This window comes from Alligator mississippiensis, chromosome 14 (genome assembly GCF_030867095.1).
Source record: "Alligator mississippiensis isolate rAllMis1 chromosome 14, rAllMis1, whole genome shotgun sequence".
Classification (NCBI taxonomy): Eukaryota; Metazoa; Chordata; order Crocodylia; family Alligatoridae; genus Alligator; species Alligator mississippiensis.
This window is the reverse complement of record NC_081837.1, coordinates 16916266-16932633: the sequence shown is the minus strand read 5'-3', so window position 1 is coordinate 16932633 and position 16368 is coordinate 16916266. Positions and strand designations below refer to the sequence as shown.

Here is a 16368-nt window from a genome sequence, read left to right as displayed (position 1 = left end):
TGTAGCAGCAGGACTCTAGGGTTGCTCATCACTTCTTCTTCCTGCTTCCAGGTGCCTCTGGGATTTGTGGTCCACAGTTGCAGCCAGCAGTAAATTTGAGTGGGGGAAGAGGTGTTTATTGCCCCCAGCACCAGTCTTAGCCAGGGTTTGCACGGGAGGGCAGTCCCTGCCTCTTCCCTCCTTCTTCACCTGCAAAACCTTCTCTGCTGGAGCAGACAGCCCAGCCCAGGGCTGGAAAGCATGCTGGGATGCTGGGGGACTGTAGTTTAACTTGAACTGGAAAGGGGTCTGGGACACAATTTTCATAAACTCGTTTGACCCAAATCAGTTGTCTGAAATGACATTCAGCCAGGTTTATCTTAAACCAGTTTCAGCCATTTTGAAACCGATTTATGTGCACTGAACTTTGTTCTGTTACAGGTTTAAACCAGTTTCTAATTACTTAAATTGGTGTGTGTGTAAATTGTGTCCTTAGCCTGGGAGGAATAATTAGGTGCTTGGCTTTCCCTTTCTGCCTGTGGCAGGGCTCAGCCTTATCCCTTTATCTATTTGCCAGGCCCATCACCCCCTCAGGACATCCCATTGCATGTTTTACGTGGTCTGAGACCTGTTCCAGAGCCAGCACCTGCTCTGCACTCCTCCCCTCAAGCTGGTGGTCCCTCTCATCCAAACCATGGTGCCAAGGGTATTTGTTCTCTCCCTGTGGTAATTGGGATGAGCCACTAACGCTGCAGTATTAACCAATTTACAGCCACTCCAGACAAAGGTCTCAGGAAGCCCTAACATGCTTAGTTGGGGCCAAATTTCCAGAAAAGGCTAGTAGGTGCTGAACTCTGACAGTTAATCTGGAGCCTTGGAAGCCTGGCCCTTGCTGACAGTGATTCCTAGGGGCTCACAAGTCCCTGAAGACCATTTCTGGGTGGCATATTGTGAACCTGTGCACTACTAAGCTCAGTTCTTCACAAGCTAATGTGCTGCCAAGTGTCAGCAATGATCTTGGGCTGGTTGACAGGCTCAGAAAAGGAGGTGAGAAGCAGAGACAGGGTGAGCTGGTGCAGAAGGCTTATTCAGAGAGAATATCAGCAGGATGGGCAAAATCCCTCCTTGCAGAGTCCTGTCATTGATTCCCTCATTGGCAGACCCTGGAAACAGCCCATTCAGCTGTTTGGGAGATTGGACTTGGAATTGTTTTCAATATTTCAGTTGTCTAAAGAAGCTTCCCCCTGCTAGGACAGCTGCTTTCAGAGTGCTGCCATGCTTAGGCCATAGCACAGACCTATTAAAAGCAAAGAAATTCAGCACTAAACTTGACCTCTACCCTTTCTCTCTCAGACTGGACATCGAAGGAACCTCATACAGCAGCATGTATGGGGCTGAGACATGGCTTCTCAATATTTATTGTCTGAAGATTACAACTTTTTATACTGTGTGGTATATTTCTTGTGTGCTGCAGGATCTTTAAAATTTAAAGTCCTGATAAGCATCCAGAGTGCTTCTGAGAAAGCAGCACGACTGATGGACTAATAGATTAACTAGAAATGTTTGTCAGTCATTGACTTCTGCTCTAGAAGTCAGGAAGACTATTTCATTATTTCTCTCTCCAAAATGGACTAGAAAATTGTTTCCAGCTGTTCTTAACTGAATGCTGCAACACCCAAGTATGACATTAGAGACCTTCTTTTCATTCAGGCCCTAGATATGGAGTATCATTTCACAACCCTTTATCTTAATATAAAAAACTAACATCAGACAGCTACACTGGCTCAGGAACAAGGATAATTTCAGAACCGCTTAAGCTAATAAAAGTCTGGTTATAGAAATAATGTAATCTTTGTGACCGAGATTCATATGTGTATGGACAACTGAACAGTGATTTATTATTTGTGTTGTGCTTAAACCCAGGATCCCCAACCATGGATTAGGGCCCCAACGTGCTAGGCACTGTACAGATAGATAGAGAATAAAAGGATGGTCTGTGGGGGATACGATGTTTACCAGGGCAACAGTCGGGGTAACTAGAAACAATGGACACAAGTTAAAAGAGAGCAAATTCAGGCTGGACATCAGGAAAAAGTTCTCTACAGTGAGGCTTGCCAAAATATGGAATAGGTTTCCAAGGGAGGTGGTGCTGTCCCCTTCCTTGGAAATATTCAAAAGGAGATTGGACAGACACCTGGCTGGGGTCACCTGACCCCGGTGCTCTTTCCTGCCCAGTGCAGGAGGTTGGATTCGATGGTCTAATAGGTCCCTTCCGACCCTAATAACTGTGAAACTGTGCGCCCAGTGTTCATGTAAAGCTCTACCAAAGTGTATTTGGAGTGTGTGATTTCCTGTTTCCCTTCCTAGCGTTATTAATTAATAGACAATTGCTAAGTGATCATGGCTGGCAGCTGATTGAAGAGCAGACATGTTCACTTGTCCTGCCCTATGTGAAATAGGGACTTATAGATGACAAGCCCTATGTTGCTGATGAGAGGCTGATGTGCCCTGATTTCTTTGCTCTGTGCCACAATGGAAGCTGGTACTGCACTGCCATGAGCCCTCAGCTCAGCAAGTGCTGGGGGCACCTTTAGACACGGCACTCCAATGGAAGAATCGCCCAAGGATGCTGCCTCAACACGAATGCAAAGCTCAAGCGCTGCTTGTCTTTTATTTTGCGACACCAGTTCTCAGAATCTTTTCCTTTGGCTGCATTTTACTCAAAGCAGAGCTTGGAAACCCCTGTCCATGCCACATGGCATGGGTCTCAGTCATCCAACGCAGGGGGCAGAGCTGAGGCCACAGGGGCAGTTGTAGCCTGCAATGGCTTGGCTTTGGTTGGGAACTCTTAAGCCTTAGCCAAGGGCCCAATTGAGGAAACAACCGAAGCATCCCACCCACTTCAGTGGAAGTTCAGAACGTGCCCAAGTGCTTTGCTGAATGGGGCACCAAATCATACAGGATTAGGACCAGAAAGAGGCAGCCAATGCCTTGAGGTCTGGGCAAGGCAGGTGCTCCCAGCAGTCTTCCTTCTGCTCTGGACACAGATCCTTTTAGCACTTTCATCCCAGGTCCTCCCAAGAGCAGTTAAGGCCTCATCTCTTACCAGCCCCTCCTCCATTTGGTGGTTTAGGGCAGCAATTTTCCTCTCTGACTCAACTCCTTTCTTAACCCTTTCCTGGGATGGCATGTTCCCTGCTGAACCTTGTCTGGGCTTTAACATCCATCCAACCATTCCAGAACTGGCTCTCCCAAAGGTGCTGAGTACCTCCAAAACCCAGGAAAGTCCCCTGGAGCTGGTTATCCTTCACAGTTAGACCCTTTGAAGGGTTATCATTTCCACTAAGCCCGCCCATGGTACTGGAACATGTGCCCAAGTACCCACCCACTCCTGAAGTCAGTGGGACTGTTCATATGCTTCAAGTAGAGCACATGCTTAAATGGGCTTTAACCTTAGCTTGTAAGGTGGCTGTGCACTCATTGAAGGCCAGAGAGGCTATTTTTTTGCCTTTCTTTCCTTAGAGAGCATGAGGACCTCTGGCAGGTTCCCACATCAGCATGTCAATTCCCAGAATGCTCTTCCTCACGCCAGTATGGCCAAGGGAATAGTCAGATTCTTCTTTAGGTGACTTGTAGCCCTGGATTGTGAAGAACTCAATGATCTTGAGCCTCTAACGCCCTTGGTGAGATCAAAGTCTCACCTGGTGGAAACCAGTTTTTTCCCACTGAAGTTCACCTACCAGGAATCTGGCCTGGAGCAGGGATGAGCGAGTGAATGGTAGTTGGGGAGGGAGGACACCGTGACCTCAGTTCCTACTACACACCAGAATGAAACAGAACCTCCTCCTCGAGGTAGAACTCAACACACCTACAAAGGGAGGTAACAAACTCCTTTGTATGCAGATCAAACCATCTCAGTTGGTAGATTAGGCTGTTGTAGACAAAAATTAAGAGAGCTTCAACAACTTGGAAGCAAGTTAAAATAGGTTGAGAACAAAAAGAAACTGAGCTGTGCATGTAGCACCCCTACATTCACCTCCAAGTGCACTAGCATGGCTGTCTCCCAGACAGCCCTGTGTTGTAGGTCAGGTGACAGTGAAGAGATCCCCTTTCTTTTCACTCTGCCGAAGCTGAAAAAGCTGCTGTACTCTCCTTGGCACCAAGCTTCTCTACAGAGCAAATGAGTCAACACACATCGTAGGTTTATAGTTTCAGACGGAGGAGATTATTTTTATGCAGTGAGTCACAGCACACAACTTAAAGTGGAAAAACCTCTGGGTGGGAGCGAACCACTTGCTCCTTTGCCATTTGATGAGCTTGTTGCTATTCATTCAATAGCTTCTGTTCTAGCATTGGAGCTGTTCTCTTCCCCTTCCACTGGGACCACTCATTCCTGGAAGATGCAGCAAGTAAACCTGGAAAGCCACATATGCACTTTCCCTCTCCTTTCACACCGCGCAACAAGGCTTCCCTGTAGATAAACTCAGTGACAGAACAAGACCAAGGCAATGAGGTTATTTGCTTTCCTTCTGCTGAGCTCTGATGCAAGAACAAAGATTTGAAGGTAAAATTAGAGAGGGAAATGATTAGCCTACTGAAATACCCAGCTCTTTACTACATACAGGTGCTTGATGGTCCTGTATGTGACCATAAACTGCATCCGACTGGAAGGCCTCGTGGCAACATGGTGAGGCTACTTGTGGCAGGGTAGCTCCTACAAAATACCACAATGTTGTAACCTCCAGAGTAAGGTGAATATAAGGTACCTCAAAACTCTAGTTAGCCCCCACTGACTTGTGGGTACTCCTTGGTTGGAAAAAGGCTAAGGGACATCACCCTGAGAGAAATGGACCCTTGCTGAGATGTTAGGCAGTCAGTAGCTCCGGCAGAAGCTACAACCATCGAGACACCAACAGTCTGGACTCAGAATCCAAAAGCCAGATTATCTCAATGGTCTAAAGGAGGGTAGGTCTTGGTCAGCCTCCACTCCTCCATAGTCTTGCCTAGGTGTACACACTGAAAGTCTGGTGCAATGGTTGCAGGACTCCATACAAGTGGATTCATCAGGCACCTGGCAAGACCTCTTATGCATACACCATGATCCAGAGGATCAAGAGTTGCCTACTAATAGGTGTAGGAAGGCAAAGGTTCTTTAAATAAGACAAGGCAGGGAATTGTGTGCAGCACACCAGGAATAAGCAGACACAGCTTAATAAAGCAGATCAGGCAGACACAGCAAAATCTCCCCCAATGCTCTTTCAAAATGGCTAGAGGTTAGATCAGGACATTTCCAACCTCCTTCTAGAAAACAGGAGAGGCTTCCCAGCTACTTTTATGCTGCGACAGGTATGTGGGAGGCAGTATTTGCCTGTAGATAAATCCAGGCTGCCAGCACTGGGAAGCAGCAGCAGCTGCTACCTGTGATGCAGGGGATGTGTGTGGTGGGGAGGGGGCAGAGTAGTAAAGTAAAGGTAGAAACAGCTATACTTTCATGATGCTTGGTAGTGGGGGATGAAACAGAGCTTGTAATAGCAATGAGATGGCCTCTGTGAGCTGCAAAGGAGTTTGGAAGAGATCTCTATTCCCTTCCAGCTTGTCCCCTGTGCAAGTAAAAGAGCCAGCCCAGGGTTTGGGGGCCAGAAGAGTCAGCTTCTACAACTGCAGGATATTTCCTCCCCCCTTTCTATCTAATGGCATCAAGACTGGAATCAACAAATCCTAACATTAGGGCAGCTTCAAGAATAGCAGCCATCTTTTGAACATGCATCTGCAGAACATTGTCTGAAGAAAGGATAAAATAGCTCAGAATCTCCATCCCTGTCATAAGAGTGATCGTCAGTGTTGACTGAAGTTGTAGTAGCACACTTAGGTGAACTGGAAAAGCAGTCTTGAGCAGCGCAGGCACAGGTCATCTATACAGCGTGAAGGGAACTATAAAACAGTTCAGTAGTGGTTCCTGCCTTTGGAAGTCAAGAGATGAACACCCCACAGCATAAGAATAACTAACTTAGAGAAGACTCAGGACTGTAGCTCCAGGTTGTTCTATTTTGGGTAGATACACTCCCACTGCAGCTTATGTTAACTAGTGGTTATTATATTCCCCAAAAGTGCTTGGTATTGAAGTATTTTTTTTCTTTTTGTGGGGGACCAGTGTTTTTGCTACAAGAGAGGAGCACCTAGAAAGGTCCCCAAAACTTCCAAGCAAGCATGTCAGCGGTGTCCATTACTCTCCCCTGTGTAAGTAGATGCAAGAAGGACCATGAGCACCACACCTCTGCAGTGACTGTTTGGACTCAAAAGTGTATTTACTGAAGACTGTCACTGTCCCGTCCCCTCCACTGTTCCGTTTTCAGTCTGGACCCTTTGGATAGCACCATTCTAGGTGTCCCAAGAATAAAGGCTTCTGAACTTTTGTTTTGGAAAAAAGCATCAAGCCTTTGAGAGAAGGGGAAAAGGTCATCCTTCTTTGGAAGCAACTTCAGGTATAATACTTGTACTTTTAAGTACTTGTGTGCAGCCAGCAGTGCTGTTCCAATTGTCATCTTCACACACCTTGCCAAACTTTACTAGTCCTACTTTGCAATTCTCCTACAATCAAGTACCCTTCTCTGTACACTATCACCCCAAACCTACACCAGGCTTGAATCACCCCCATCTTCATTTTGTCCCCAGATTGTCTGTAGCTTTCTTTCACTGGGGCATCTCCAAAAATCCATCCTTTCCCTTCAGGTTCAGCTACCACTCTTACACAATACCCTGATCTCGCATGACTTTAAAGTAAGAAAACCCAAAACAAAAAAACACAAACAAAAAAGAAAAAAAAGCTTGTTGTGACCTCCTTCCCCCCCACACCCCAAGTCTCAGCTCTTGGAGCTTTAGACCATCTCACTATGTAGCTTGAAAAAAAGTTGGAGGGGGACCTCTTCATTCCTTTTGTCCCACAGCCTTTCCAACCCTTCTTTCTGCCCCCACTCCTTGCACTTGGCTCAACATTAAACAGATCACTACTGGGAGAGAACTGTGCTCCCAACAGGTGGCCCTGAGAAACCCTGTAAATCACTGCACGCTTGCGTTTCTCATCCATGCAGGTTTGTTTTTGTAACATTTTGGAGTTCAGTTGTCCTTCAATTGTCTAAAGCTAAGACAGAGTGGGCACATCTACCCATTTGCTTTAATGTACACTCGCCTATTCTAATGTACATTAAAGTGTCGTGTAAAAAAAAACACGTGCCTTAATGTGCAATAAAATAGGCTAATGCATATTGTGTATCACTTAATGTGCATTAACTAAAACCCTAAGTCAGGCTAATGCGCATTTTCCTAGTACCTCATAATAGAGGGCCTTAATCAAATCTGCTGGAGTGTGGCAATTGCCGTGCTCCAGCAGCCTCCTGCACCTTGTACATCAGTGTCCTTGCACTTAAAAATAGGGTGGTAGCACTTGAGCTAAAAGCTCTTTCAGCAAGCTTCAGTTCAGGTGCCCTGCCATTTTTAAGCATGGGGATACCAATGCAGGAGATGCAGAGGCGCTTTAATTAGATCAGCTCTCGGACCATTTCTATTAAAAGTGCCGTCCCCCCTCTTCCCAGAGCATGTGTAAAAGTGCTCTGAGGTACAAGATTTAATGTGCATTTGCTAAGAACATTAATGCATGTGTAGATGCACCCAGAGTCAGTTCTGCTGCCTTGCCTAGAAGTAGCTACCTTCATCCTAAGAAGTGCTAAACAGAACAGCCACCCAGAAAAGAAAAAAAACCAAAAAAAAAAAACTTAGTTTAGAAACCCAAATTGAGAAGAGAGTACGCTTTCATGGTGAAGACAGAAGTTTAAGGTTGGAGTCTCTACTGTATTCTAATGGAGTTGTGGTGCAACGGTACTCTACCAAAATTGAGCTAGCACATTTGTAAAATTTAGCATCTTCTACAATGTACTGCCCCAATGGGAGAGCTTTAGGGGTACTCTACCTTGTAAGGGCTTGAATAATGAAAAGAAAGTTCATTTTACTGAAGATTTATTGAAGCAGGTAACTGCAACAGCAAGGTGATAGCTGGCCACAAACGGCAATACATGTTCCTATATTTAGAAAAGGTGAAGAAATATCGTGTTTGCTACATTTGTATCCAAGATACTTTAAAATACTGATGTGTTTTGTTTTAGGGACTCCAGGTAGTTTGAATAGTCTTTCAGCTGACAAAGTTTTCCATTTCTATTAAAGGTTAGAGATCAGTGACTCTTCCCTTTAAAACTCAGGAGCCATCCAATAGTGAAGGATAACAACCAAACTTGCCAGACACCCAATCCTTCTGCAGATTGGGTTGGGAATTAAAGGGCATGCCTTGAATTGCCATGGGCATGGAGAAGCGGGAGCACTTTCACTGTCCCAGAAATCTTTCATTCTGCTACTATACTCAATACATATACAGATGTTTTTCCTTTAAAACAGAGACTATTGCTATATGGGCAATACTTGAAGGCAGGCATAGTTTTGTCAGTTTGCTTTTCCTCCTTTGAGGTGTCAGCCAGCCTTCACACCTAGGCCCTAGTTACGCTCCCCAGACAGTTCATATGAACTGTTCATAAATCGCAGAACAATTTGCAACATTGCTCTAGGCAGCCTTCTGGATTTGAGTTACTGAAAGCTCTCTTACAAACTTTAACAGGGGAGCCCATCACTGCACAGCCACTCAAGCCATTTGTTTTGTGCGAGTTGGGGATCAGGATCCTGAACAATTCCAGATCTCTGGTGAGATGTATTGTAATGAACCACCCAGTCATTCTGTCCCCTCCTCACCCTACCGCCACCCAAAAGAGGTAGGCCTCAAATGGGAAGCAGTCATTTGTCAGCAAATTGAAGTGTTCGAGACTAATCCCCAGTTCTAAAAACTCTGCTTATGAACTAAACTGGTTTACAAAGGCCTTCCCCACAACCCCACCCCAAACCAACGAATAAACGCAACACATGTAATACAATTAAGTAGCACTGACATCAGATCTGTAAGTTTATTTGCTCAATGTACAACGGCTACATAATGACTCACATTCATGATATTCCATCACTGAGGAAAACTGCTAAGAATGGTCCGTGTGTGAAATAATTCCTTACAGAAACACGGAGTTGGAAAAATAATCACTGATTAGACCTTAAAAATAGTTCACTGCATAACATGACAAAAAGCACAAACAAAGGCTCATTCAAAGAACATAGTCATTGTTCTCCTACACTGTAATAGTTATAATTTCACCATGACGAACACCAGACATTAAGATTAAGCTAACACTGGTGTTTTCTTTTGCTTTTTTCCTTTTTTTTTAAATTTTTTTTTAAACAAAATCATATATAATTGCATGTCACTATAGCAACATCCATAACAGATCAGTTTGTTACGATCACTATTTGGTAGAGCAAACTTTACCCCCAAAAGAAAAAAAAAATAAATTAAAAAACTTTAAAAAATTTTTGAAGACTATTTTGTCATAGGAATACATAACATCTACAGTATAAGTTAATAAATTTCAAGCTACTGTATAGAAATACGACACTAGCATGCACAATATTGTATCAATAGAGTAATGGAGCAGTCATTTCACTGGAGAGACAGTATCATAGGCAAGTGCATTTCTTAAAAAAATGAAAGAAACCATTCAAGCTGCTTAAAAATCAAGTCCCCAACCCCACTCCACATTTAGCCCTCTTGTGCGATCTTTCCTGTTTAAATTGTCTAAAGCAGCCAGAGCAAAAGCTGAAATAAAAAAAATAGGTTTTGTAATTCCAGTAAATCACTTCCAAATTATACAGGTAGGGACAACACTGCTCACTGAACATGAAGGTAAATTAAATAAAGAGTTAAGAAGCCTAAATAAAATCTTCCAGTCCAAGGCATTTCCTGTAGGTTTCTGTCAGTTACCTAAGCTGCAAGTCTCTTTATTGATCTTTCCAGTAGGGTTCCTTAATCAGGCTATTTTGGTTTAATTTACAGGAGGTGGCCTTCCACTGAAGCCACTTTTTGTAAGCTAAGAGATGTTGCATATAGTACATTCACCAAGTATGTGCGATAGGACCAAACAAGCACATATTCACATGGATTTCCATCCATCTTTGCAGGGTCAATTTTGTAAGGAACATCACCTTTAAAAGCAACCCAGTAGGAACTCTCTTTCCTGAAAAGGGCCTATTAACTTTGCTCAATTAAAAATTAAAAAGGAAAAAGCTAGCTCTAGAAGTCTAATAATGCCAGACTTGCTACCCAATTGAACATAACGAATTGTACTGTATATGCAACACCAAAATGCTCTGTTTAGACTGACTAGCAAAAGGGACAATGAAAGCCTGTTTTAAGTGTGACACAAATGCGGTTTCCTTCTACCGCGTAAACTTTAGTTAAGAAGCCACAGAGTACAGCGATCTGCAAGTCAGAGAAGGAAACAGTGAACTTCCACCAACCATGTAAAAAAATCATTACTCAAATAAGAGTAAATATTACCCGGTAAGCTTTTTATCATTTTCACCAACCCAAATAAAATAGTCTTTTAAAAATAAAATAATTAAAAAAGGAGGAGGTTTTAAAACAGAACTAAATTACAGGGTTAAGTTATGTTGGGCAGAAACATTTATGACTAGCTCTTCCTTTGTGGATTTCTCTACCAAATTTAGTTTTTAAGATCCTGAAATTTCACTCATTACACCATGAACTCTCTCAGGTGAACGAACACCCAGCTTCCATGAGAGCTGACAAGGGAGTCTGGGTGCCAGAGATCTGCCGATGAGCTTCATGGTACAGTGCGAGAAAAAGTCAGGTGCAAGTGAAATGGCAGTGTAATCCCTGAGGAGGAGCTGCGGCACCCTAAATCAGGATAGTTTTTGAAATACCAAACAGTACATGACATACAGACCTGAATTAACTTTATTTAGTGGCATTTTTAGTTTAAAGGCTTTCCCCCCTTTCTAATTGTGTAATTCCTTTACTGTGGACTAATAGTTTAAAACAGCCGCTTGCCAAGCACCTGTCAAGTTGGAAAAAAAAAAAAAAAAATAGAGCAGCTTTGATGTTCCTCAAGCAGGCAGTCTTCTCACTTTGGGAGACAAAGAATAGCTAAACCAGTCCACCGGCTAGGACCAGATAAGGATGGCAAGCCAAAATGAACTAGCAAAAAAAAATTATACAATCAATGGCTTGATGTCACATATGGCTGTAATGTAGAAATACTGTAAACTGTAATTTAGTGTTAATACTGTAAAGCTACCCTAATAAACATCTTAACAAAAGGTTAAATGGCCTAATCCCTGGGGATTAACAAACCCCAAATTTAAAAATCTTTCAGTTTGGGGATTATAAGCTACGCCATGACAGACTGAGCATGCCACAGGGCACACCGCTATATGGTAACAAACATACAGCACTTGAACTGAAGAAGACGTGCACATAAATCCTTACTGGAACCACAGAACTTCATTTTTTTTTTAAAAAATGAGGGCCATTCCATTCAAGTTATTTCATCTTAAAACCCTTTTATTTCTAGCAATAAAGTTAAATTAAAGACAGCTCCACTTGTATTAATAATCTACAGAACAGTCCATATGCCAGTGTGAGGCTGCCATTCCATACCAGCACAGCCAGCCCGACTTCCACTAGTGGTGTTTTGGCAAAAATGTCAAAGAGGCAATCAAAGACAGGTCGTGGGGGCCTCCCTGGGAAGGTCATCCCTCCCTTCCCCTCCCCCACCCCTGACCCCCCCCACTTGTGGGAAAAAAATAAAGACTGCAGTAGTAGCATCAGCGTGCGGCTGCCAGTCCATTTGGGGGTCTAATTGTTGCCTTCTCCACCATCGTCGTCTTGCTGATCACTTGTCCAGAGCGTTAGGTTGTCACGAAGGAGCTGCATGATGAGCGTTGAGTCTTTGTAGGAATCCTCGTTGAGGGTGTCCAGCTCTGCAATGGCATCATCAAACGCTGTCTTGGCCAGGTGGCACGCCTGCTCGGGAGCATTCTGGATCTCGTAGTAGAAAACTGAGTAGTTAAGTGCCAGGCCAAGCCTGATGGGATGAGTTGGCTGCATGTGCTCCTTGCTGATCTCATGGGCTTCACTATAGGCTTTCTCCGAAGACTCTACCACAGTCGCCCTCTTCTCACCTGTGGCCACCTCAGCCAGGTAGCGATAATAGTCCCCCTTCATCTTCAGGTAAAAGACTTTACTTTCATACTGTGTCTCACTGCAGTTCTTGATCAGATAGTTGTCCAGCAGGCTCAGCACATCTTGGCATACAGCTTCCAATTCCTTCTCTATTTTCTCACGGTAGGCCCGTACCATTTCTATCTTCTTTTCGTTACCATCAGCAGATGTCTTCTGCTCAATGCTACTGATTACACGCCAGGAAGAGCGCCGTGCTCCCACTACATTTTTATAGGCCACAGACAACAGGTTCCTTTCTTCATTAGACAGTGGCTCATTCAGCTCTGTCACCTGTATTGGAAGGGGAGAAAGAAAAAGAAGTTGGGCTAAATTAAAACCTCTTGTCATTTTCCATCTCTACCTCACACTGATGTTCCCACCTATCTCTAGCCAAGTGTCCTGAGCAAAGCACGGGTTGACAAGGTTCTGGTTTACTTTTCCATAGCACAGATGCAACAACCTTTAAGGACATCATTCCAAGTTTGGAAGCTGTCAGAACCACCACTAGAAAGCAATCTGTTTGGTGTTGCAAACCCTGACAGTACCAGTTGTTCAATTTTACCCAAAGTTTAAGTACTTTGCTAGCACAGTCTCTCAAGTAAAGCCAGGATAAGCCAGGTGCACTTCACTTATGGTGTAGGTGATGGACTTCAACAAGCAGCACAGACAGGAGATGAAAGTGAATGCCCAAGCAAAGCAGGGAAGGTCATGTCGGTTCAATTTTAGGAATACAAGCCAGGCAAATAGTTGGAATTCAAGCTAATTGAACATCCACATAATTGGTTTGTAAGCCCCTCCCCACAAAACTATATGGGAGTGAGGGTGGAAGCAAGCATCAAGTCTAGACCTGAAAGTAGATGCATTGACTAAATCTACAATAAACAAATCTATTCAATCTTATCTTTGTAATAAATAAAAGAATCATATGGCAGCAGCATGCTATTCTTGTTGCAAGAGATTTTCCACCGCCAACATTTTCACGCATATCTTCACACCTATCAATATCATGCTACGTCCACTAACAAAAGGTAGTGAATTGCCAATAGAGTGGGATGGTTTAAGAGACTAGAAAAGAAACAGGCAGGTGTCTTGAAGCTGTTGGGTCCAGCCAAGACTGCAGTACAACTTGTAGTGTCATGCCTGAGTTTGTGGACTCATTCCAGTTCTTAGGTAGTAAGTGCCCAGATCCACTGCAGCCAAAAATCAGGAGCAGCAATCCACAATAACTGTAAAGCTATGAGAAGCCACCCTTATATTAGGAAAACTGTTTTGCTCTGTTCTGTGGATGGGACTAAAAAAAAAAAAAAAGTCTCCAGGATCCCAGCATGCCTTTTGGTCCTACTACTTCAGACAGCAAAACTCCTTTGATTAGGTATGGTAGCAAATCCCATCCATACAATAGCTCTTAATAAGTGTCCACATTTAAAATATACTCAGCAATTTACATAGCTCCTCAAAGCAGTTTCTGGTAAACAAGGACAAATGACTATTAAGTCAAGTTTACATGTGCCCAGGCACATCTCTACCGGACAAAAGACGTGTTCTACTTTAGCAGAAAGAAAACTAGTTTCCCTTAGTGACTCTGTGCCTTTGGCAAGAGCACATACAGCTAAGATCTAGGACTAGGATGACAATGCATATGGAGAAACATGAGGAAAAACACTGACATTTCCTTAAAGTAGTTCCATATGCCACAGTTCAGATATTAATTGCTTCATGGGTCAGAATACAGACTAGTTTGTTTTGGATGAAGCTGTAGGAGTGGTGGAGCCATTCTGATTAGTAGATTTTTCTTGCACTGAATTTTAAAGTAGTCTGCCATAGAGTTGAGGCATAGCGGCTTCCTCAGTTATGACTTCTCTTATGTCAGGAGAAGGAGACTCCATGTCTAGTCAGAATTATACCACTGCCAATTGATTTGTGGCAAACACCATTAAACCAGCAGAGAGCAGGCCAATGACTGAAGCCCCTGCATCAGTCATTCATCAGATTATGGCTCCTTTTTTAAACCAGACAAATGGCCAGAGCCTCAGGTTTAGGCACTATGAGCAAACTCTAACCATGTCTGAGGGACAGAAGAGCCTGGCAGGAACTCTACGAAGTTTAGCAAGAAGAAATATTTCTGAACATGGTCCAAATGATACTTCCCAATTTGGCAGAAAGATGTTTGCACACAGACAATTTTAAGGTCCAAAACATTTGCATAGTTGTCCTCAATATGCCATATAGTTTATGACCTACAGAGCCTGCATACCGCCCACTGACTTGGCTTGCAGACCATTCAGGACGTCTGTTTAGGAATGAGTCATGGGGAAAGGTTGGACTTGCTGGTTGGGAGAGGCCAATGTTGAACTGCCTCCAAATTACTTACTTAGCTCTACCACCAAGTGCAAGGGGTTTGACCATCTTATCGCACAGCAAATCCCAGACTTTGTAGACAGACAAGCCAAAGTACCTATGGAGTACCTATGTTGACCCTTTACCTTGGAACAACTGCCATTTCAGCCTCCCACGTAAGCAACTGTCCTGTCCCAGCCCTGTTCTGATGCAAGTCAAGTCTCATGATTAATCACCCCCAGATTAAGCTGGCTGTCTGTTCTAGCCATAGGGCCCACACCTACAGTTTCTCCTTTTCTTCCCTAGAAAGAGGAATAAGGCCAAGAGAACATCTTGTGGAGCTGCAGCAAAATTCTCTCCCCACAGCAGTTGGTAGACAGCCTACGTACTTAAATATGTAGGATTATCTCCACCGTTATTTTGGCAGTCATCTACATTCATGCCCCAGATGCAACGTGTAACCTAATCTAGCCCCAAGAAATGCATAGTGTCGTCCCCCCCCCATGGTAAAAAATGTAGCTTTGGACCTGGAGGGAACTTAAAAGTCAAGAAGCCTATGGCTTTTGGGGTCCATAACCCATGCATGTACAGTGTTGCACTATGACTTCCAGTCTGCTTAACTAACTCCAAACCCATCAAGTGCCATAGTATATCAACAAAAGCTCCCAGAAGGTCATCCGACTTCCAGCCCAAAGTGCCTCAAACTGCATGAGCTTCCCATTGCCTGATCATTCTGGACTCCAAGGAAAGCCAAAGAATCAAAGGTGTGCTGATCAGTACGAACAATCAGGAACCATGCCGCACTCAGTATCATTTCCTGTCTCAAGGCTCCCAGCACATAGCATGCTGCCTAAATTCCTGGAATTTAACAGAGAATAACCGCTGGCCCCTCCCCACCCCACTTCAGAACTAAACCCTTTAAAAGTTTTTTTAATAGCCACACACACAAAAACAATCCTGTCCATTCCTCACCCCCATCCCCAAGGGCCTTACAGCCAGGTCATGCCATTCTAACCATTTGCTACCATGAGATTCAATTTTTCCTTCTTGCTTACATCACATGTTAAAGAAGTTTTTCCATACACAAGGTTTTCTAGGGCTTCCCCCGCCCCTCCAAATCCTTGAATTAAACCTAAATGTTCCAGACTACTAACCAAACAAAAATGGTGTCTCCAATGTAGTTAGGGTGAGTCTGCAGCTCCCTGCTTTTAGGCACTATTTCTCTTACCATGTACCACTTTCTAGTTTCTATTTTAAAACTAAAATGTTTGGGTTTTGTACCTTTGAAGTTGCAGAGATAGAAAAATGTTAAGGCTGATATTTACATTACTTTCAGAGCCATATTACTAAAGACGGAATTGCTAGAAATGTGAAGAGGTCTCCTAAAAGAGTTCATATAGTAAAAATAAATAAAAACAAAGCAATCTAGTTTCACATAAAATCAAGTCAGCAGGTATTCCATGTTACTACAGTAGGTTGGAGTGAACAGTGAAGTTACATTAGTTGTGCTGTAGATCCTTTATTTTAGTATTCTCAAAGGAACTCCATGTTCAAATCAGAAGAAGCATTTGACATTTTTTACCTTGCCAAGCAGAACACAGCAAGTTTGCCTGGCAAACTAGGAAGCCATCAATATAACCAGTGAGCATGTACTCACCAAAATGTAGATTGCCTGAATTTGACTATTTTCCCACTTGTCAGCTTTTAATACTTAAGGAAAGCAGCTTTACTATTGACAATTGTCTGAGAAAAAGCTAACCTAGCAGTTCTTAGCATATTGCTGGCAAAAGCCATCTTCCTGAGTATTATTGTAACAGCAGTGGAAAAGCTACAATACTAGGTCAGACCATTTTAAAATCAGGATGCTAATGGTTTAAGAATACCTT

The 16368-nt window shown here is 43.4% G+C and overlaps 1 protein-coding gene across 1 annotated transcript in view; it reads right to left on the bottom strand.

The window, feature by feature from the left end:
- Nucleotides 1–8964: 8964 nt before the first annotated feature.
- YWHAG (tyrosine 3-monooxygenase/tryptophan 5-monooxygenase activation protein gamma) overlaps nt 8965–16368 on the bottom strand; it is a 34661-nt gene continuing 27257 nt past the window's right edge. The window contains exon 2 of the mRNA XM_006260279.4: nt 8965–12436. Coding sequence (XP_006260341.1) covers nt 11780–12436 — 657 coding nt within the window. The 3' untranslated portion in view covers nt 8965–11779. The remainder of the gene's footprint in view (nt 12437–16368) is intronic.